The sequence below is a fragment of the Clupea harengus genome, chromosome 5, assembly GCF_900700415.2.
Source record: "Clupea harengus chromosome 5, Ch_v2.0.2, whole genome shotgun sequence".
Taxonomy (NCBI): domain Eukaryota; kingdom Metazoa; phylum Chordata; class Actinopteri; order Clupeiformes; family Clupeidae; genus Clupea; species Clupea harengus.
Window position 1 is genome coordinate 24,186,568 of NC_045156.1, and position 21,553 is coordinate 24,208,120.

The 21,553-nt window shown below is 46.7% G+C and overlaps 1 protein-coding gene across 3 annotated transcripts; it reads left to right on the forward strand.

Annotated features, from left to right (window-relative positions):
* The first annotated feature begins 39 nt into the window (after positions 1 to 39).
* per3 (period circadian clock 3) lies at positions 40 to 19,752 on the forward strand. 3 transcript variants are annotated; one of them, XM_031568230.2, is made up of 23 exons: positions 40 to 452; positions 5,503 to 6,078; positions 6,807 to 6,860; positions 7,175 to 7,332; positions 7,742 to 7,860; positions 8,067 to 8,268; positions 9,232 to 9,283; positions 9,516 to 9,658; positions 9,771 to 9,849; positions 10,343 to 10,449; positions 11,089 to 11,245; positions 11,767 to 11,875; positions 12,364 to 12,492; positions 12,747 to 12,855; positions 13,066 to 13,201; positions 13,336 to 13,478; positions 13,570 to 13,752; positions 14,159 to 14,419; positions 14,994 to 15,886; positions 17,064 to 17,238; positions 17,731 to 17,914; positions 18,668 to 18,818; positions 19,146 to 19,752. In XM_031568230.2, the coding sequence occupies exons 2-23, from the start codon at positions 5,639 to 5,641 to the stop codon at positions 19,272 to 19,274; spliced, it is 4,113 nt and encodes a 1,370-aa protein (XP_031424090.1). In that variant the 5' UTR covers positions 40 to 452; positions 5,503 to 5,638; the 3' UTR covers positions 19,275 to 19,752. The 3 variants fall into 3 exon arrangements, with proteins under 3 accessions (XP_031424090.1, XP_012678116.2, XP_031424091.1); XM_012822662.3 differs by having other exon boundaries at positions 41 to 452; positions 5,500 to 6,078; XM_031568231.2 differs by having other exon boundaries at positions 41 to 452; positions 5,500 to 6,078; positions 13,573 to 13,752.
* Positions 19,753 to 21,553: the final 1,801 nt, after the last annotated feature.

Here is a 21,553-nt window from a genome sequence, read left to right on the forward strand (position 1 = left end):
AGTGTTGTTTCCCCTCGTGTGTAACATGGGGATCCACGTGAGGAGCTCCACAGCCGCTGAGAGCCACCTACACGCCTAGAATGCTACGTCTCAGCCAATCAATCGGACCCTAATCTAGTGTGTCTGACAAATCGGCATCGAGTGGGCGCGGTTTAGTGCATCCAAACTCACGTTGCAGTAATGTGTCAGACTCGTTATTGAGGTATAGCAACAGTGTCCAAAATTAGGACAAAGAAAACTAAAACAACGCTAGCCAACTTTGAACAACTTTCAAGACGTTTGGTGTCTGGGCCCGAAGAGTATGAAGATATATTTTGTCTGTATATTGTCTTTTTCCTTGAACGGGAATAAATCTGGATGCAAGCCTTTACCCCATACGAAGTCTGAAGAAGAGGGTGGATAAATCTAACGTTTGGTCCGATAGCCAAGAAGTTTGACAGCTGATCTGGAAGGTAAAACATTGTCTCATGTATACCAGATATTATTGAATTGGTAAAACGCGATGAAAATAGCAGAGCATATGTCTACAGCTTTATGCAGTTTGCTAGTTAGTATCAGTTGATGGTCAATTCAGTGCTGATGTCAGCCAGCTACCCAGCCAGTTAGCTACGTGTTTTTATTTCTTATTGAATGTGCTTGCCCAGTATTATAGTGTTTATTATGAATGGCATTCTAAACGACTGTGCTGTCGATCATGGTGGAGGTTTAATCATATGGAATTACAACGGGCAGTGTGGAACGGATATGTTATTTGGCAATGGTGGACGTACCCGTGCCTGCAACATGTGCAGACCAAGGATGTTCAGCTACTTATCACTCCGTTAAATGCCACCGCTAGCTAACGTTAGCTTGGTACTAGTATGGTCAGCCAAATCTCTGTCTCACCTAACTCGCAGTTCAACAAGACGGTGCTACACTGAATCTAACAGCGAAATGAAGATATGACAATACTGAGATGTTCTGTTGTGGCTCAAGTACGCACGTTTCTTAATGTTTACCAGTTACCTCAACTTTTTCAAAGTAATGCGTGGTACCTGATTCTGCATTTGTCCAGAAAAAAAATCATCCTTTGTAATGATCTATAACGAGCCAGATGAGTTGCTGGGCTGGTGAAAGTTGCCTTGACATTCACAGCAGAGTAAAACTGTGGACCAAGGTAACAATTGAATTGATCCTGTGCACTAATGGTTCTCACAGTGTGAAATGCTGTTGTGAGCGCTTCTTCTACTGTGGCAAATAGGGTCACTACAATAACCAGATTTAGTGTTTTTTATTGTGAGGGGAAGTTTGTGCTTAGCATGTGCAGGTGCATTTGGAGCAATGTCCCAAATCCTCCCTCACTCACTTGTTTGTCTTGTTGAAGAGTATATCAAGCCTTTGAAGCTGTGGTGGAGATTCCCAGTCAAAGTATAACTTTACACAGCACTGCAGACCACAGATGAAATAAATGAAAGCTATTAAATGTGGTTACCCAGCGGCAGCAGAAACTAAATAGCATACTACTTGGATTCTTGCCAGTGGTCTAAGAGATGACGTAACATCCCAGGGAATCGTATTGTGAAAGGAGCATTGAGTTCATTGTTGAACTTGAGTGCTCAGGAGTTGATCTGCTCTAACCTGTTTGCCACCAGTTTAGGGGGTTATTTGGCTCCACGATGTTGGCTGGCCTGTGAAGTGTAGTAGATCACCACAGGTATCAACTCCTGTAGCTAGGGAGGTGGTAGCCATCAGTGAACAGCAACACAGAATAGACTCACTCTGCCATTAGAGTCACAAAGCTATCAACAGGTATGAGATTGTTGCTCATTCATTAAAAAATAAGAGCGGGTTGTTTTAGACAATGGTGCTCTGCAGGGACCCACTAAGCAGGGATGGTCTCATCAGCAGTAAAATGAAAAAAGAAATGATTACAGGCAGTATCTGTCAGTCCCTACAAGCAAAATGATACATCTTCTGTGTGGGCTTAATGTCAGACTGTTCAGACCAAATACAGACACTCTGACAGCTCAGATTTGAAGTTCATGTTTAGGCTGATCTGATGGATATCTTGAAGATGCAGTCTACGATTCAGTGTCGCGAAAGTTTATTGCTGTTTGAGTTCGACAGCCAATCAGATTACACCTTTCCCTTATGTGCTCTAGGAAGCACATGTATTGATTGGCTGGAATTGTTTATGGCTCCGAGCCACTATGTTTGTTTCCTATTCAAAGAGCCAGGACTAAACACCAGAGGTTTTTGAGCGCAAACACTGAACATAACAGTCAGAGGAACGTGAGGAGCAATTCACTGAATTTGACAAAAAGTATACGGTATTAAAATCATAGACTGCCGTGCCAGACTATCGTGACTGAGGCTAATTTGCTGAACTTGAAGTGGCCAGATTTGTACTGTGGTTTTATTCATTTTATGCATAGCCCTTACACTTAATTAAATGAGCTCATTGTCATAAGGGCTCACTGTAAGATGCTGTGAGGGATCTCTGTAGCAGTCACGAGGGCCAATTTCAGTTATGAAATCTCACTGTTGTCATGACAGCCCTACTAGTGAAGAGGTCTGGCAGACAGCCCCTGCATTAAATTAGAGTATGTAGTTTCATATGTGCTGGCCTAGTTTCTCCCGTCGGGCTACCAGATTGTAACAACACCCGGCCCGATGGGCTATTCGGAATGATCCCCCCTAAGTGAAATAGAATTCCCTCCTTTAGCTGCCTTTTCTGCTCTTTTGACTTGCTTTTTGCAGGGGAAACTTTGACCGCAGAACGAACAAGTTGTTGATCATGATGGTTTGAATGTTGTGTTTGATGCCAGGGTCCTCTGCCACACCAGCATTCTATACAAAATAGTGCACCAGAAAAGCTGAGATCAATACGGCCGTGCGCACATAACTGACAAACATGTCTGATTGAAGGCTAAAGGCAACAGTTTTCGAAAAGACATGGTGGAAAGGCAACCAGAGCGGAAGACAAAAAGGTGGACTGTGGAATGATGCTCTTACATCTCTATGTTTGTGTTAGTTCCTGACGTACTGGAACATTTGCTTTTGCAAAAAAGGTCCACGTTTAATTAGCTAATGTTAGAAATTAAAAGATCTTTCTAGGCTAATCTATGGGGCATAAAGATAACACGTGGGCCAGCATTTAAGTCTGTGAGTGTGGGGTTTATTCCAAAGCAATTCCGCTTAAGGCACCCAAATGGGCAGCAGCAGCCCTGAAAAGAACAGAGGAAGAACACTAAGATTTACCAAGACTTTAGTAAGATGCATACTGATTGTGAATGTTTTTTTATTGCTTTGGTCTAGACTAGACTAACTCATTTCGGGCAACCAAAATCTGAAAAAGGCTAGATCTAGACAGTGTGGTGGTTTTGTCACCAACTGGGCTCAGTGTGGCACATTTTGAGGTTTTTTTTTTCCCTCAGTTCTGAGATCGTCTATTTCTGTGTTTAGAACTGTGAAGACAGCCCCACACCAGGGGACAAACGTGAGTCACCCCATTAGACAGACAGACAGACAGACAGACAGACAGACAGACAGACAGACAGACAGACAGACAGACAGACAGACAGACGGACAGACACTCTCTCTTTCTTTCTTTTTCTCTTTCTTACCTTCTCTCTCTCTCTCTCTCTTTCCTTCTCTCTCTATTTATTTCTCTCTCGCTCTCGCTCCCCCTCCCCTCTTTGCTAAACTAATAGAGAGGAGAAGTGGGAGCCTCCATGAAGAGGGAGAGGTGCTGTTACATAACACGGCGGCGTTGAGAGCCTGTTTTTCCTGCCTGAGGATAAGCTCAGGCGGTTGTTTGGGCACAGTGTTAAGTGATATAATCTCTCCTGTCCTCTCTGCAACTGTAAATGAGGAGTCATGGACAGTTATTTGTTATTTGTGCCCCCCCAACACCACAGGCACACTCTCCCAAGGACAGTTTAGTCTGGGTTTTAAGGTGTCTCATCACATTGTATGTGGTTTTTAATACGATTCAAAAGACATTTTGTTTAGAATGGGAAATTAAGTGGCGCTCAGCTGTTGATATGACACAGGCGGTCCATCTGCAACCGACAGAAGGCCTGAATCTGTCATCATGTCTTGGGTCTCATTCTTCAGCTGTTGGTTATTCATTCAAATGTAATAACACGCAAAATTGAATAACTAATTCCATTATGTTTATAGTAACATATTACATAATTGCAGGTTGCATTCTGAATGTAACAGCCTATAGTATTGTGGGCAGTTATAGGACAGCTTGGCTGAATTCCTTATTGTAACTCCTTTAGAATGTCACTTAATCTTTTTTTATATTTGCACACCAGAGGTAGTTAAATTTTTTGACCGTATTACACTTTGTTCAGAAGTTCAAATTTGCTGTTGCTTTGTGACAAAGTTGCAAATGGAATGACAGACGTTCAGAGCAGCATGTTGCACATGGTGTTGTGGTCACATTACCACTATTTCTACTACCCCAAGGCCACTATTTCTGCTACCACAAGGCCTTGTCTATTATCCCTGACTTGTTTTACAGGCTAATGACCCTGAATTGTGACATCGCGGAGGTATAATAAACCCCAAAATGTAGCTTGAATTTGCCTACATAATGGGCTGGTTATTAGTCTAGAGATCATAATTTTTGGTTTGATATAGGTTAAATGCATCAATTGTAATCATTATCAATAAAATAAAAAGCAATTACTGTTGATTTGTGCTAAAATATTGCGAGCTTAAATGTATTTATCTGTGAACCTTCGCACTTCAAGTTTTTGCTGCCTCACTTCATGTTACCTGCATAATTATTTTTGAGTTTCAGAACATTTAAGCATTTGCATTTGCACTGTGGACATCAAGTTAAATAGATTCAACTGATGTTAGTATCAATTTTCCTGATTAAGACATTATTACTTGCATTGCAGTCCTCTTTGTTCAGTGGATCAAGTCGCTCCGTTTGCTATATCTGCATTTAACCTGAACTGATCCAATCACATTAGTTCTTCCTATTGCTGCAGCGATACCTATCGAAATGTCAAATGCATCTCAAGCGAGTATAAAGGGAGCAAGTTATTATAAAAGCTTAGGACGCTGTGTTGACGTCAATTTGCGCACACAATGACCAATGCACCAGGAATAATGGCATCTTTAGTCGTATGAACAATCACTCACAGTCTACATATACACACGCGTACACACAGATACACTCATGGTGCCATAATGTAATAAGTAAGGAATAACATATAGTCCACACCAGTCATTATCGAAAAATAAATCCTGACGGGAGAAACAAGTCTTGTATCGTTTTGAAAGGATTTATTTTTTTATGATGATCGGCGGACTATACATCATCCCACTTATTTTACGGTTACTTACCAAACGACAGGCAGCCCAGGGCCATCTTGAAAAGTGCACAGAATGTAATAAGTTACCACTTAATTCTCAGTGCCTGCTAGTCTGTCTTCAGCCAACACTGGTCAGGGTTACTTACCAATCAAACCCTCTGATCTGTGTGTGCCGTGACAGCAGGACCAATCCTATGCTGAACTACCCACCCCGACCTTCAGCAGCAGCACTCATGGAGCTCCTCTTAGACTGTCAATAGACAGTGGAGGCAACAGACCACATCAGCAGAGAGCACCACCCAGCCAGGCATAAACAGGAGATGGTTGGAAGGAAGGATGGCGGTGGAGCCAGAGATGGTGAAGGTGGCTCGTCCCCAGCAGATGGGGAGCAGCAAGGAGCAGAGCGAGAGGAGCGCTCCGGCTCCGAGAAAGAAGAAGAGGAGGAGAGAGAGGGCGCGCAGAGGGACGGAGGCCAGAGAGGGGAGGCCGGGGAGACAGCGCCCAGCGACAGAGAGCTGGGGCAGAGCGACTCCTCCGGAGGAGAGCAGGGCCAGGACGACGTGGAGATGAACCATGCGAGCCACGACTCCAGCAGCGGGAACGTGAGCAGCGCCAGTGCCGCCGGGGCCATGCAAGGCAGCAGCTCCAGGAAGAAGGCCGGGAGAGCCGCACACCACCACAGCCACAGCCACAGCCACAGCCACAGCCACAGCCACAGCCACAGCCACAGCCACAGCCCTACCACCGGTTCCAGCAGCTGGTGAGAGGACACCTACATACACACACACACACACACTTGAGGCCGCTACGGATTTTTAGGACAGAGGGAGGGCCTTTGAAAGTACATTGTAGTAGCATGGCCTATAAATAACACAGGTCTCCTGTGGAGAGAGTGGACAGAACGTAATACGTTATACTTCATTCTGGAGCTCTACTTGCTTCTGTTTGTGGAGGTCCTCTCCATTCACCTCAGCATCGGTTACTGTTTCACACTGATTGAATGTTGAAAAGGTCATAGTGCTGCTTCCAACAGAAAACACAAGTTACAATCCACAATCGGTTTTATTGATGAATGAACACAACACAACAGAGTGTATTAGGAGCGAACAAAAGTAAACAGTTTAAAGCCAAGTTCAAGAGATGCTCTTGGACCCACTTGGACCGTTCAACCGCACAACTCATTTGTGATAAGAACATAACACCAAAACCATTCAAATGTTTTCCAATTGGACCCCTTTCCAAAGTAACCTGCGGTAAAGGATTTTTGACACTATCCACTACCGTTGATCTAAACAGCGGTAATAGGTAACAGTGCTTGAAGAGCACGACCTGCCTCCCGAAACTTACAGCAAACAAATGTAACCAATCAGTGCATATTATTGCATAGACATGCGTACATAAAGTGCATGAATGAGTGATTTGAGTAATAATGTTTTAATGAATAATAATGAATCATTTTTCATTCTTTCACACCCTCCGCTCCAACAGCTCCAAGTCTGCCACAGGATCATCCTCCTGTGAGAGCAGCCAACACAGTGGAAGGTAAACACTCCCGCACACCTATTTCACAAATATACTCTCTCAGTAAAACATGTGACCTTTGATCCAGTGCACACATACACACTGACTACACGTGTGCGGACACGTTTTGAAAAGAAGTCATGACGTACTGTGTGTCATTTGCCAAGCATGATCGTTAAAAGCTATCACACTTCTTTTGAGGGTCACGTGAAGTTGCATAAAGTACCGTAAACATTCCGTGTTTCTGTGTAGCAGCTTTCCATTTGTGTTTTCATGCATCGTGCAGTAACTTTGTGTGTGTGTGTGTGTTTGTTTGTGTGTGTGTGTGTGTGTAGTGAACCCACTGAGCGCGGCCATCATCATGGACACAAAGAGATGAGGCAGACGGTGCAAGACTTGAAGAAGAGGCTGCCCTCAGAGAGGAAGAGTCGCAGTAAGCCCAGCACGGTGGAGGCGCTCAACTACGCCCTCAAGTGTGTCAAACAAGTACAAGGTAAAACGGATGGAGTTGAACTTTTTACAGACTTTTTAGGATTTTAGTGCTGACTGTTTAGCTTTGAAGCAGGGATGGAAATGCTTCCCATAGGCTGCAGACTATACAAAGCCTTGATCCAATCTTGTTTGCAAACAACACAACAACAAAACTGCTCCTGAGAAAGCCAAGCCATGTATCTCCAGGTCAACTTTCACGAGGATTGGTGTGGAAACGACCAAAATTATGCATATCAATGTTTTAATCAGAAATAATGTAGATAAATTCATTTTCAGTGTAATTTAGATGAATGCTCATTATCTGCATTGTCTGCCTGTTTCGAATGGAAACCTAAATATAGCTCTAAGACCGGGTGGTGGGCCATAATGTCAGGAATGTTTGCTCATGACTTCTCTGGTGCCCCCTGCAGCTAACAGTGAGTATTACAAACTTCTGATGAGCCATTGTCTGGCGCAGCGCAACAACGCCACCGTGTATCCACTCGAGGAACTGGAGAGCATTACCTCAGAGCACGCTCTAAAAAACACGGTAGGCATCTGCCGCACCAAAGTGCACACATACACATTCATTTTTATTTCTCCTCCCAAAATACACACTCCAGAACCATTTCACTCCAGTACCAGTCAGTGCTGCTAAATGAAGTTTGTCACACCATTTGAACTGTGTGTGTGTGTGTGTGTGTGTGTGTGTGTGTGTGTGTGTGTGTGTGTGTGTGTGTGTGTGTGTGTGAGCAGGATTCGTTCGTGGTGGTATTCTCCCTGACCACTGGTCGGGTGGTGTACGCCTCAGAGCAGGCGTCCAGCATCCTCAACTGCAAGCGGCGCTCGCTGGAGTCGGCCAAGTTCGTGGAGCTTCTTTACCACCAGGATGTCAACGTGTTCTACTCCCACACGGCCCAGCCACACCTGCCACCCTGGAACATGGGCTCAGACAGCAGTAAGCAGGGGGGGCAAATGGGCAAATGCTTGCTCTGGTTAAACTGAGTTGTTGAGTAAAAGTCCTGCTGTTGTGGTTTGTGGTCACAGCAAAATAATGTGTTTTTCTATAAATATATAAAAAAGAATAAAATGCAGAGCTGCTGACTTACTAACTCAATGTGTGTGATGATGATGATGGCAAAAATCACACTGATATGATATTTTAAGTAGTGCTGTCAGTTTAACGCGTTATTAACGGCGTTAACGCAAACCCATTTTAACGCCGTAAATTTTTTTATCGCGAGATTAACGCGAATTTTTTTTATAATTTTTTTTTTTTTTTTTTAGATAAACATTCTTTTTGGCCTCGCAAACTGTGTAGTAGGCGAACGTTACGGTTTGAGTGAATGGTGAGCGCGATACCGCGAAATGGATGATAAAAAGCTTCTGAATGGAAAGTTTACTTTTAAAAGTTGTGTTGTGCAAAAGAAGCGAGCTTCACTGTTGTCTGAAAATGTCAACAGGCAGCTGGCTGAAAGCAAAGAAGTAGTAGGCTTACCTTTTATTGGTAACCTAACTGTTACGGTTCAATGTTTCTGAAATAAGAGGCCTGACTGCTATGTTCCCAGCAAACTTGAAAAAAAGAAAATATTAAGCCATGGTTTAACTGCACTATAGGCTGAGTCCTTGTTTACCTGAAATGTGCACTTTATAATTTTATTTTGTACCGCCCTGTTTGGCAATATTGGTTTTCAATAAAATAAAACATTTGCATAAAGCAAGCCAATCAACTTTTCCAAGTTAAGGGCATTCAAATAAAAATAAAAAGATGGAAAAATAAATAAACGAAGGGACATTTAGAATAGATAAAAATTTGCGATTAATCGCGATTAATTTTGAGTTAACTATGACATAAATGCGATTAATCGCGATTAAATATTTTAATCGTTTGACAGCACTAATTTTAAGTATTCGTTTGCAGATGCAGTTTTGGTTGAATGTGCCCAAGTGAAGTCCTTCTTCTGCAGAATAAGGTAAGACTAATGTAATGTCCGCTTTACCATCTCAGGCCAGACTTTGATTTGTTGAATCTGTCAGTGACTATACACCCAATGGACTTTGCTAGAGCTTTTAAGTATTGTTGTATGTTATGTAGGGATGTTTTAATCCTCTGGTTCTAAATAAGCAAAAAGACTGAATGTGTGGTTACTCGATTGTTGTGAGCCATTTATTAACCATGTTATTAAACACGTGTGTGTTTTGCAGAGGAGGTAAAGATCAGGATGGTGAAATGCGCTACAACCCATTCCGCATCACTCCATACCTGTTGAAGGTACAGGCCATGACAGAAACAGTGCAGCAGCCCTGTTGCCTAGCGCTAGCTGAACGCATCATCTCGGGATACGAGGGTACGGCCCGCCTTCAACCTTCAGTCATGTCTGAGACTTTTTCTTACTGTTTTTTTGGCTTCCACTGAATTCTGTAGTGACCGGAGATGCTTGTGGTTTTATTCCCCTCTAGCTCCTCGAATCCCCGTGGACAAGCGGATCTTTACCACTACACATTCCCCGGGCTGCGTCTTCTTGGAGGTGGATGACCGGTCAGTCCACAACAGATACACTTACAAAAACGCGCACACACACACATGTGCACTCTTCACTTTCTCTCTATCTCTCTCTCTATCTCTCCCTCTCTCTCTCTCTCTCTCTCTCTCTCTCTCTCTCTCTCTCTTTCTCTCTGGCTCTGGCTCTGGCATTCTCTCAAACTCAATGGGATTAAAACAAACCTTAAAATAAGTTTAAAGGGCAAGCTGCATCTTCGGTCTAAACATTGATTCAGTTTGTTTACATCACCTTGTGTCACAGGAATGTAGGAAGAGACATTATGAAAGGTCATGCAGCATAGCATATGGCAGCTTTATTTCCTTTAGGTTTCATTGTTAATCAGCAATGACGACTACAATTCAAGTGGAATTGTGCTATAACTATCATATGTATGTGTGTGGGTGGGCGTGTGTCTGTGTGTGTGTGCGTGCGTGTATGCGCACATGTGTCCATGTGTGTGCGGGTGCGTGCCGTATGTGTATTTTACAGTGCTGTGCCTTTGCTCGGATACCTCCCTCAGGACCTAATTGGCACCTCGTTGTTAACCTGTCTCCACCCTGAAGATCACGCACTAATGCCAGCCATGCACCGCAAGAGTATGTGTGACCTACCTCACAGATTACTGCTCCTCTTTATGCCAGAGATTACGGTCTCTGGCAGTGACTTCTTTGTCAGGGCACTGAACCAGTCAGAACCTCATCACAGATAATATCTGAAACATGATCTTATCGTTGTCGGGTCATGGATTCTCCCAACGTTAAAGGTCACCCACCGCCTCCCTCACAGACCTCTGTTAATGTCACAGATTGTTGTCTAATGGGTTTACCAATGGGTTAACGCCACGTCATCAGATTCTTTTGCTACTCTCGGTCCAGCTCTCATCCTCTCATTTTACAGATTACTCTTTAAAATTTAATTTGACATTTTACTGATTACATCTCTAATTGACCGTCCATGTTGTATGTCCTTACAAGGTACAGCTAGCGTGCCATACACTCATAGTCTATACACTCACACCTTATAGCCTCGCTTGGATCAGTCATTTAGCACATGTTTGTAAAAGCTGAGCGGAGACTACCATAACACCCATTGGCATATCCAGGTAAATCTTTTGTCCAAAACAAAAAGGGATTCCAACAGTATTGTCTTTCATGAGTTCACTTTCAAATCGATGAAGTCATTCCAATCCATTCGTTTATTCTCTCTTTCTCTCTCTCCCTCTGTCTCTCCCTCAGTTTTGAAGAATGCGGGCCAGCCCCCCTTTGAGCACTCCCCTATCCGCTTTCGCTGTCAGAACGGTGACTATGTGACGCTGGACACCAGCTGGTCCAGCTTTGTTAATCCCTGGAACCGCAAGGTGGCTTTCATCATCGGGAGGCATAAAGTGCGCACGTAAGTGTTTACACACACACACACACACACACACACACACACACACACACACACCATGTCTGTCTTACTACCAACGCACTTGTATTATTGATCTAGTCTCACTGTCAGACAGCTTGCCCACATGGTACAATGGATCAACTGATTGATGAACTGATGAACTGAACATATTGCTCACCTCCAGACCATGTTCACTTATCCAAACAGGACATTTGCATACCTCTGTAGAGTCATGTACATGTATGCTCCTAGGGGGGGCAGTGTGCACACCTCCACAATGTCATCTAGTCCCATCTCAGTAGTCCTCTACATCAGTGGTTCCCAAACTTTTTACAGTCCCGTACCCCTTCAGACATTTAATCTCCAGCTGCGGTTTTTTTGGGGTGGGCGGGGGTGGGGGGGGGGGGGGGGGGGGTGTATTTTATGCATGCAGTATTGCACAGATTTACCCATAGCAACCGTTTTATCACTAGACAATGCCCAGACGCAGACGCATTCTCTAATCATTCTTTTCATCCACACAGTGGTCCGCTGAATGAGGACGTGTTTGCTCCGCGCAGCAAGTCAGAAATGCCAGTTATCTATGAGGACATCAAAGAGCTGCACTCAACCATATACAAGCTGTTCCTACAGGTGATTCAGAGGGAAACACATAAACATAAAAACACAAATGCACACGCATTAAACGTATACAGTACACATCGATACAAACATACGAGGTACGATCAAAACGTTCAGAGACCCGGCCTATGAAAAGCAAAAAACGTACCTGATTTTAAATTTCGCCGCCATCCCTTTCGAAGTAGTCACCTTGTGCAGTGCCCCCAGAATTCCTGCCAGGCTTGGAACGTTCCCTGGAAGTGCCATCCCGTCACAGATGGTGCTTGATACGCTTAAAGAACGGGACTTCCAGGCAGCGGTCCAGGCGGTGTATTGCTGCACAAGGTTGTTACTTCGATGTGGATGGCGGCCATATTTAAATCGGGTCCTGTTTTTGCTCCTTACTGGTCTCTTTCTTGATCTCATCTCGTATTAACCTGCTGAAATACACACATGCACACGCACATGCATTTACAAGCACACACACGACCTCCTGATGTTTTCCATCCTTTGCGCTCCAGCCTGTTCACAACAACGGTTCCAGCGGTTACGGCAGTCTGGGCAGCAATGGCTCCCATGAGCACTACATCAGCGTGGCGTCGTCCAGCGACAGCAACGGCAACCTATGGGAGGACTCCCACCGCGAGCCGGTGAGAGCTGCGTTCAACACCATCGGCACATTCTTCCACCCCTCCTTCTTGATCCAGTCTCCGATCTCTTGTCAGCTCAGCTACATGTCTTTCTCTTTTTATCTTTCTCTATTTCTGTCATCTCACTCTGGGCCTCTCAAAGTTGTCGTCAGTTTTATCTCACTCAAGAAACTGACACATCTGTGTGTGTGTGTGTGTGTGTGTGTGTGTGTGTGTGTGTGTGTGTGTGTGTGTGTGTGTGTGTGTGTGTGTAGGTGACGCTACGGCATATCTGTGCGGATGTAAATAAGATGAAGAACTGGGGCCAGCAGGCTTACCTGGACTCCCGCAGTAAACTGACGCTATTGGGGAAAACGGCCACCGGTGAGTTACCATCAGCCCACAAAGCACAGCGTCACCTCAGCAGCGACCTCACTTCCATGTGACCTCTCGGGGGGGCGGGGCGTGGGGGGTCAGATCTGGGACTGTGATCTGTAACAAACCCCATGATCTTGGCAGCAAAAATATTCTACATGGCCACAATTCTTCTTTGTCATCCTTTCTAACCCATTCGGTTTCCTGTCGTTCCCTCAGAACCAAGACGGCCCCCCAATCACGCTGCCCAGAGCACAGGGGTGAGAGGTCATGAGGAGCAGTCGCTGGAGGAATCCAGGAAGGAGCCACACATTCCGTCCTACCAGCAGATCAACTGTGTGGACAGCATCATTAGGTGTGTGCTTTTGCTGACTTGACTACCCTATACAATATACCCTATACAATAGACCCTATATAATTCACCTCATCATCATCATCATCATCATCGTCGTTGTCGTCTTATTGTGTGTGTACAAATGTGTCCCTCAGGTACTTGGACGGCTGTACAACGCCGGGACTTAAAAGGAAGTCTATTGCAACCTCCTCCTCCTCCTCCTCCTCCTCCTCCTCCTCCTCATCTGAAGAAGACAAGGCTGTCACCGCTCCATCAGAGGACGTGACCAATCCCAATGGTGAGTGTCAACCAACGGCTCTCTTCACAACAGCAACAAGCTGCATCCCCTGGCAGTAGTATTTGTTGTAATTACGCTCGTCCTTTCATAGCAGGGACCCTCGACAGCCAGATATCGGCAGGCTCGGCGGTGACAGTGGCCCACACCACCGCGGCGGTGGTTGGAGCACCGCTGACGGACATGGACCTCTCCACCAAGGCCATGAGCGTGGTGTCCATCACCAGTCAGTGCAGCTACAGCAGCACCATCGTGCACGTGCCCCAGCCTGAGTCAGGTGAACCCCCCCCCCCGCCCCTCCTCAAACACCTCACCTTTAAAGCTGAACTTCCACAGTCTATTCCTCATCAATAGATCAAATGTCTTTAATCATCTCAAAACTTAGAATCCATGAAAATCTCTCTCAGTATAGTGGCTAAATCTAACAGTATGTAATGACTGGCTTGGTGCAATAAGGTCCAGTTTAATGTCTTGATCCTAAAGTAGTGGCAAATCTGCCAACGCGTGGCAATTTTGAGGCTATTTCACTGCAGTCCCCACTTTAGTGTCTAAACCATCACAGTCGTTATTGTTGCAGGTTAACTAGTGAAGTGTTGGTCGCTGTGGTTTCTGAACCTTCACCGGACAAACTCTCTCCCTTGCCTCAGTGTTTAAACCAAATGTCTAACTCTCCTGCCCCTCAGAGGTCACAGCCTTGGAGGACGCCCCGATGGGCAGCGAACCCACGGACCAGACCCCAACCCTGGCGTGTCCCGCCCCTAGCTCGGCGGCGGAGGAGGAGGAGGAGTTCCGCATGGTGGGCCTGACCAAGGAGGTGCTGTCGGCGCACACGCAGAAGGAAGAGCAGGAGTATGTCGACCGCCTCCGCCACCGCATCCAGCAGAGCCCCTACAGCTCCTACCTGCAGCAGGACACCGGCAGTCTGGCCCCCTCACAGCACGGAGGTACGCCTGGCCTGGATGTGTGGAGGAACGGGGGGTTGATAGTGTGATATTTTAAACTTACCCATCCAGTTCCTGGTAGTAGTAAGTAGGTTACAAAACCTATAAAGCCACAGGCTTTTTAATGACCAAGGCTTGAGCATGTCAATAGGACAGCCAATGAAGGAGTGGTTTGATTGGATTTGTCGAACAGAAGTCAAGTGTAGCAGTGTCCACATATGTCCAGTTATTTACTGTAAGTTAGTAGATCAAGTGTTTATTTTAACGGTCACAAGCACTCTTAGAGAGTGTAGAGTGATGGTGTTAACCTCCTAAGGCCTCCTCTTCAACTTGACCCTGTTAAATGAATGAATGAAGGGAGATCAGTGCTGGGCTCTGAGTCAGGGATTAGTTCTCGTCATGGGCCCTTTGACTGAGTCATTGAGTGCCACAAATACACTAGCTAGCTAGCTTAACACTACACTGTGGCGTAATCCCTTTCAGTTAAGAAGCCTTATTCATTACCCCAGAAATAGATGCTGTGATGCCACTGGCTTGTCTCTTGACGTATGTCTTTGCCTGTTTGTTCTTCAATTAGGGGATAACGTCAGGAAACCACGTAGCGCGCGCGGCTTGAAGGCCAAGTCGGGCAAGCCCAAACACAAGCGTCCCAAACCTCAGGAGTCGTCGGACAGCTACGGCTCCATGCCCGGCACCACTCGGCAGGCGCGGCGCCCCCCCCTGAACCCCCTGAATCCCCCGCACTCCTCCTGGCCCTCCTCCGAGTCCTCCCAGCCGCAGCCGTCCATCGCGGGCTACCCGCTGCCCCCGCTGGTGATGCCCATCCAGCCCCCGGGCCCTTACTTCCCCATGGCGGACCAGATGGGGCCCAAGCCAGGCGGAGTGGCAGGCGGGGTGCCCATGATGCTGCAGCCTGACCAGGCCTTCCAGCAAATGCAGCAGGCACAGGGCCTCAACCCGTACATGGCGCCCGTCATGGCCGTCATCCTACCCAACCTCCCCACCTACCCACCCAGCTACCCCATGTTCCAGCAGTCTCAGCCCATGCTGCCCTTCAACATGGCCGCCTACGCCCCGGCAGCTGTCATGCCCTTCCCTCCGTCCAGCTTGGCCCAGCAGCAGCAACTGGGCGCTGCCACCGGCATGCCTCCTGTCGGCATGACCCCCATCGGCATGCCCCTCGCCGGGATGATACCCACCGGCATGCACCTTGCTGGGATGACCCCCACTGGCATCCCCCTCGCCGGAATGACCCCCACCAGCATGCACCTCGCTGGGATGACCCCCTCGCCACAGCCCTGGCTGGGCGAGGAGGACCTGGACGAGGTAGAGCCGCCCGCCCTCTTCTCCAGCTCGCGCTCCAGCTCGCCGCTGCAGCTCAACCTGCTGCAGGAGGAGCTGCCCAAGCCGACCGAGCCCCAGAACAGCACGGGCCTCCCGGAGAGCCTCCACGAGCAGCACACTAAAGGGGTACGTTGCGCCTCTGTCCTGCTCTATATGATGTGCAGCCACACCAGTGCATCCCTTTACGCCTGCTATCTTTACCTCTTTTATCTCTCCCTCTCTCAGTATGCCTTCTCCCTACTAACGCCACAAACCAGCGCAACATGCACCAGACATTTTAGTATAATCTACGAGTTTGTAATAATCACTGTCAACAGTCACTTTTTTCCCCCCCCACATTTACCAGTGAAGGGAGAGAAGACTACATGAATAATTTGTGAGGTTCTTGAGAGAGCCTGCCTTGCATAGCAATGATGGCTCCTCTCCGTAGCAGTGGGTGGGGTGACAAACAGCTCTTTCACAGCGGCTTCCTTCCGTGTTTCCTGTGTTACTAAGGGCTTAAGCTACACTGGGCTTATTTCGTATTTCGCATGAAGCATTTCACAATTGGTGGAAATTGCATTTGGTTATTATAATAAACGAAGCCATCAGGAGGATCGTTTATCTCTCACTGACCAGGGCCTACTTGGCTGCCTCGGTAGTTAGCTGTTGGCTAATTGATGGAAAAGCCCTGTCTTGCAGTTACACTTTCAGCAAGGCTGTGGCCTCTGCAAGAAATGATTCAACCCTACTCTTTGACCAAATAATGAAATATGGACCGTGAAAAAAAAACGATCTATATTTTTTTTTTGACTGTGTCTGTTGTTTCAAATGTGAGCAATAATATTGCCTACCACAGTGTTTTAAGAAAAGGCCGATCAGCGATTCTGAAAAAGGAATTGCCCAACCATGTACAAACAGTACAAGACAAATACCGTCCTTGTTTCTCTGCCATGCAGTGAATGTCTGGGGTAGTCAGTCCCAGCGTTGCGCTGGTGTTTGACTCAGCTTAAGGCAAACATTTGGATCCAGATTTTTTTCAAAATGTGTGGGAATAGCAACTTGAAAAGCAGTTCTCTAGAGGGAATGGTTGTTTGTTTCACACATTTTTAACTAACCTGCCACTAGTTCTGAATTAAATACGTTGGAGGGGTTTGACAGATGGCTTAATAAATAGTCCTGAGCTGGGACAAAGACATTGTTTGGTGAGTAGCAAGTAAGCCTCAAGTCCTGATGATGAAGTCTCAAGTCAAGTCGAGATGGAGAAGTCCCAAGCCAGAATGTTGGGTTACGTCGCCTGTAATGGTGCTCTCTGTGTCCACAGGAGGATGCCCCCAGTGACTTGGTGAACCAAGACGCCCTGTCCACCTCCAGTGAGTTGCTGGACCTGCTGATGCACGAGGACGCTCGCTCGGGGACCGGGTCCAACGTGTCGGGCAGCGTCTCTCTGGGCTCTGGGTCGGGCTCCGGCTCCCATGGAACCTCCACCAGCCACACAGGTACTGTGGCCGCGCCCAAGGTCTCATGCGCAGCTGGAAGTCGTAAGGCTTTAAGGCTGTGGGCAGAATCTGTAATGTCGCACCATGTTGTGGTGAAAAGTGAAAAGGTGACGAGAACACCTACCTGGGCGTTTTCCATCACAGGAGAGTTTCAGTTTGATTTGTGAGCTGTAATGTTTTCTGCCTGAGGGGCCTTCTTCAGAAATTCATCAGCTGCGCTAAAGAAAACCCTTGAAACATAAATAGCCCTTAGATAATTAAAAAACGTAATCGGTGTCTTGTAACCCTAATGTCTTGAAACAATAATAGCCCAAAGGTAATATTTAAGAATAAAAACTAAACCATGTCGGTGGGAGGTTGTTTTTTAAACTTTTTTTTCATGATCGGGACTCCAGTGAAGCGGTGGCTGTTTAATTGGCAGTCCTGTTTTAACAGAAAGGAAGTAGATCTAGTGTGATAACGTGTCGTGCCTCTGTCTCTGCCTGTGAACAGGCAGCAGCAACAGCAGCAAGTACTTTGCCAGCAACGACTCGTCGGACAGGTCGCGTAAGGCCCGCAAGAGCCTGGAGGCCCAGGAGCGCGGCGCCCCCTTCGAGCGCGGCGTGGAGGACTCGTTGTGGAGCATGATCAAGCACACCTCTGAGCCCGTCATGATGACGTACCAGATCCGCTCAAGGTACCGCGCTCAAGAAGCAGAACCCCCACACACCCTCTCCCTTACACCATCCAAACCCCTCCGCCCGCCCACACACACACACACACACACACACACACACACACACACACACACACACACACACACACACACAGGGCCAGCAGAGCCAGGCCTTCTGAGAAGACCTCTCTGGTCCAGGTGTTTCAGGGCCACTCTCAATCTATTAGCTCTGACTGGAGATAGCGTTGAGCTAGGTAGTTGTCTTTGTGCTCTGAGGTAGGTGGTTTCAGTTCAGTACCCAACTGAGATCCTACCTACCAGTTAGCCTAAACTAAACTAAACTGATTACGTAAAACCCCCAAATCTGAATGTAGTACTTCTCTACTGGTTGAATATTTGGGAAATGGATATGTTATGGTTGTGAGGGCCACCCGTACTTTCCAGCTTGCTGTGTGTGTGTTTGTGTGTGTGGTTATGCTTGTGAGGGGCACCAGTACTTTCCAGCTTGCTGTGTGTAGGCACCAGTACTTTCCAGCTTGCTGTGTGTGTGTGTGTGTGTGTGTGTGTGTGTGTGTGTGTGTGTGTGTGTGTGTGTGTGTGTGTGTGTGTGTGTGTGTGTGGTTATGGTTGTGAGGGGTACCAGTACTTTCCAGCTGGCTCTGTGTGTGTGTGTGGGGGGGGGGGGGGGAGAGAGAATGTTGTGCCTCGGCCTTGTTAGCCTGTTTGGTGTTTGTGCAGGCATGCTCCTGACTGTTTCCACGGCTCTGCTCACAGGGACCAGGCACAGGTGCTGAAGGAGGACCAGGACAAACTGCTGCTGCTGCAGCCACTGCAGCCCTGGTTCACACAGGAGCAGCGCCAGGAACTAGCCGAGGTGCACCCCTGGATCCAGCAGCGTGGCATTCCACAGGAGATCGACACACAGGTACCAGCTACATCTCTGTAGGAAACAGGCAAACAAGTGTCTGGTCCTGGGGCTTTTTAAAAAATGTTTTTAGTGTTGATGGAAAAAATCGATGAAACTTCAGATTAGGGTTCAGGATACTGAAACTTGAATGACACTTTGACTCTATGAGAGCTACTGTATAAGAGCTCTATGAAAGCTACTCTATGAAAGCTACTATGCTTTTGTCTCTGATTTTAACCACCATTAAGCAGTGAAATAAAGTGCTATATGATTTGGACAGTCTGAACAGCGGATGCTACATTAAGTACTAATGGCCCTTGCCTCTCTCTGTGTGTGTCTGCCCAGGGCTGTGTGACCTGCGGCGCCATGGAGGCAGGACCTGGCTCTCCGCAGACTCCCCGCCCGCCCACCCCAGACAGCTCCATGCCCCAGCAGGACCCCCCACAGGAGCCCAACTCTGCCCCCAACACCTGAGAGCCCCCTCTACCTACCCCAACAAACACCAAACGCCACATAAACGCTCTTGACCCCACCACACCCCGACCACACCCCAAAGTCAATCAGGCAGGAGTCTAGAAAATGGGGAAAGAGACGGCCGGACATTTGTTGCCGCCACTTTCACCACACCGGATGCACCAGGGGAGCAGTCCACCTCCACACACACCCACCCTGGCCCAGGACAGGTCTGGACGCCAGGGGCAGCGCAACTCAGCAGGCCGGTCCCTAACTGCATCTCCAAAGAGCCGCCAAGACGAAAGCATAGAACATGTGGAACCAAATGTGTTCTACTACATTTCTGCCCCAACTCCAATCTGCTACTTGTATTACACAGGCCTACTATGCTATGGGTCAAGAATATATATATATATACATATTTGTATTTGTATGCCTGTATTTTATTTTTGTAGGTTGTTAAACTTTCCGATGTTTTACTCTTGACCTCAGTAGCCCACTGTGCTTGGGCTTTGGCTTGAGGCCTGACGGGGGGGGGGGGGGGGGGGGGGGGGGGGGTCTTATCTCACCGACTGCGTATCTCCTCAACTGCGATCTGAACTGATGAAGCTGAACCAGCGGTCCTGAATGTCAGAGGAGGCGTATGCGGATGCCTGCAGCGAGCTGCTGGGCTTTGAGAAGGCCTCTGAAGTGTTTGACCTGGAGCATTAGCACACTCATATATATATGAGCGATAGACTGAGTACATATGCTCCCAGTGAACTGCCCTTTAGACTGGCCCGCTCAAGCCAGCAAACAAGTCTTGTGACCACTGGTCACCTGTTTGAGATGGTCAAATTTTTGAGGATCACTCGTTTAAAACGAGGAAACAAAACAAAATGATTGTTTTCAGCTGCATTCTCTCCTAAATGAATGCATATTGTGTTTTGTTTCTCCCCCCCCCCCCCCCCCCACCCGGTCTCAATTTTCCTTACGGTCTCAAATCCAGGTGTTTCAAGAAGGTTTTCATTGCCATGTATTGCTTGACAAACGGAGAAGCACCTCAAAAGCAGGGAGACGGGATTAATCAGCTTTTAGCTCTGGGGAGTGGGATAGGTATGTGAATGTGTATGTGTTCAGCTCATGTGCCTGATGGAAGAATGTCATGCTCGTCTCCCTTTACTTGGCCACACCGTTTGTGTAACCGTGGTTTCGAACTGTCAGGTGAAGGTGTGTGTTTCTGTTTTTTCGGTGTTGGTACAAGCGAGAATAAAAGAAGAAGAAGAAGAAGTGCAACTTGTGTCGTGTGGTTGTAGTAACTGCGTGACTATCAGCCGTGGCTGGCCTATTTGGCTTTAAGAGTCGGGTGCTCGTCTGGTTCGTGTCTCCAGCAAGGCTTTAGAGTCTTGGGTTTGTTGGGCCTTATGAGCCCGTCCGCCTGCCTGGACCTTCCGGGAGCTTGAGACAGAGAGGTCCAGGAAGCCCTTCCCTGGGAGCATTTGTTTTGGCATCATCACGTACCATCAGCAGAAGCTCCGCACACAGACCGGAGGCATCCTGTCAGAATGTAACCGAACCTTCATTGCATTTCCCTTTATTTTTTTTATGTATTAAAATTACATTTAAATGTCAATGCCAAAAACTTGGCTCAAATGTGGCGCTCTTGAAATGTTCATGCTTTTTGTTTCTCTGTGGTTGTCACTTTCAGTGCTGTCTACAAAAGTTAAAGCAAACCATTTACTATGTGGTCTCCATGGAGACCTGGGAAAGGGGCCAGTGTATTCTGAAACGCACACCAACCGCACAGTAAAGAGAAAAACTGCTGTTTTAACCAGTTTTTAATCATGACCAGAACCCAGAACCAACTAGATTTTGTACAGTTTTTAGAGCAAACCGTTTTCAGAGTATTACAGTAAAGTGTATTTTACAGCCCTTAATTTGAAAGGTGTATTTAAAAAGAACCCACTTTTTTGTCTTGAATTCAGGGAGAGATTTTGTGATCCCGTGAAATGTCCAAATAAAGACCACAAATACTTCTTCTTGTGATGGTTTTTCTTTGGTGCTCAGTTCCAACTCATCCATGTAAATAAATATAACATGATCCTGGAAGGTTCTCGAGTTGTGTTTTTTGTTTTGTTTTGCGTACACCAATAGTACTAATGTGAAGTCAGTACGTCAAGTATGTTCATTTATTTTAAATTATTGTCATAAATTCTGCCAGTCGGTACATATTTATGCAAAATTGATCCATTATCACACATTTTTGCTGCTTTCAGTAGCATTATCAGTTTAATTCATATCCACTTCTTTATGGTTATGAC

Bases quoted from the DNA above. Each gene is read 5' to 3' on its own strand.
- per3 (XM_031568230.2), top strand. From the start codon at position 5,639: ATGGTTGGAAGGAAGGATGGCGGTGGAGCCAGAGATGGTGAAGGTGGC. The intron at 6,079-6,806 runs GTGAGAGGACAC...CCGCTCCAACAG, and splicing joins ACCACCGGTTCCAGCAGCTG to CTCCAAGTCTGCCACAGGAT. The intron at 9,284-9,515 runs GTAAGACTAATG...TGTGTTTTGCAG, and splicing joins TCCTTCTTCTGCAGAATAAG to AGGAGGTAAAGATCAGGATG.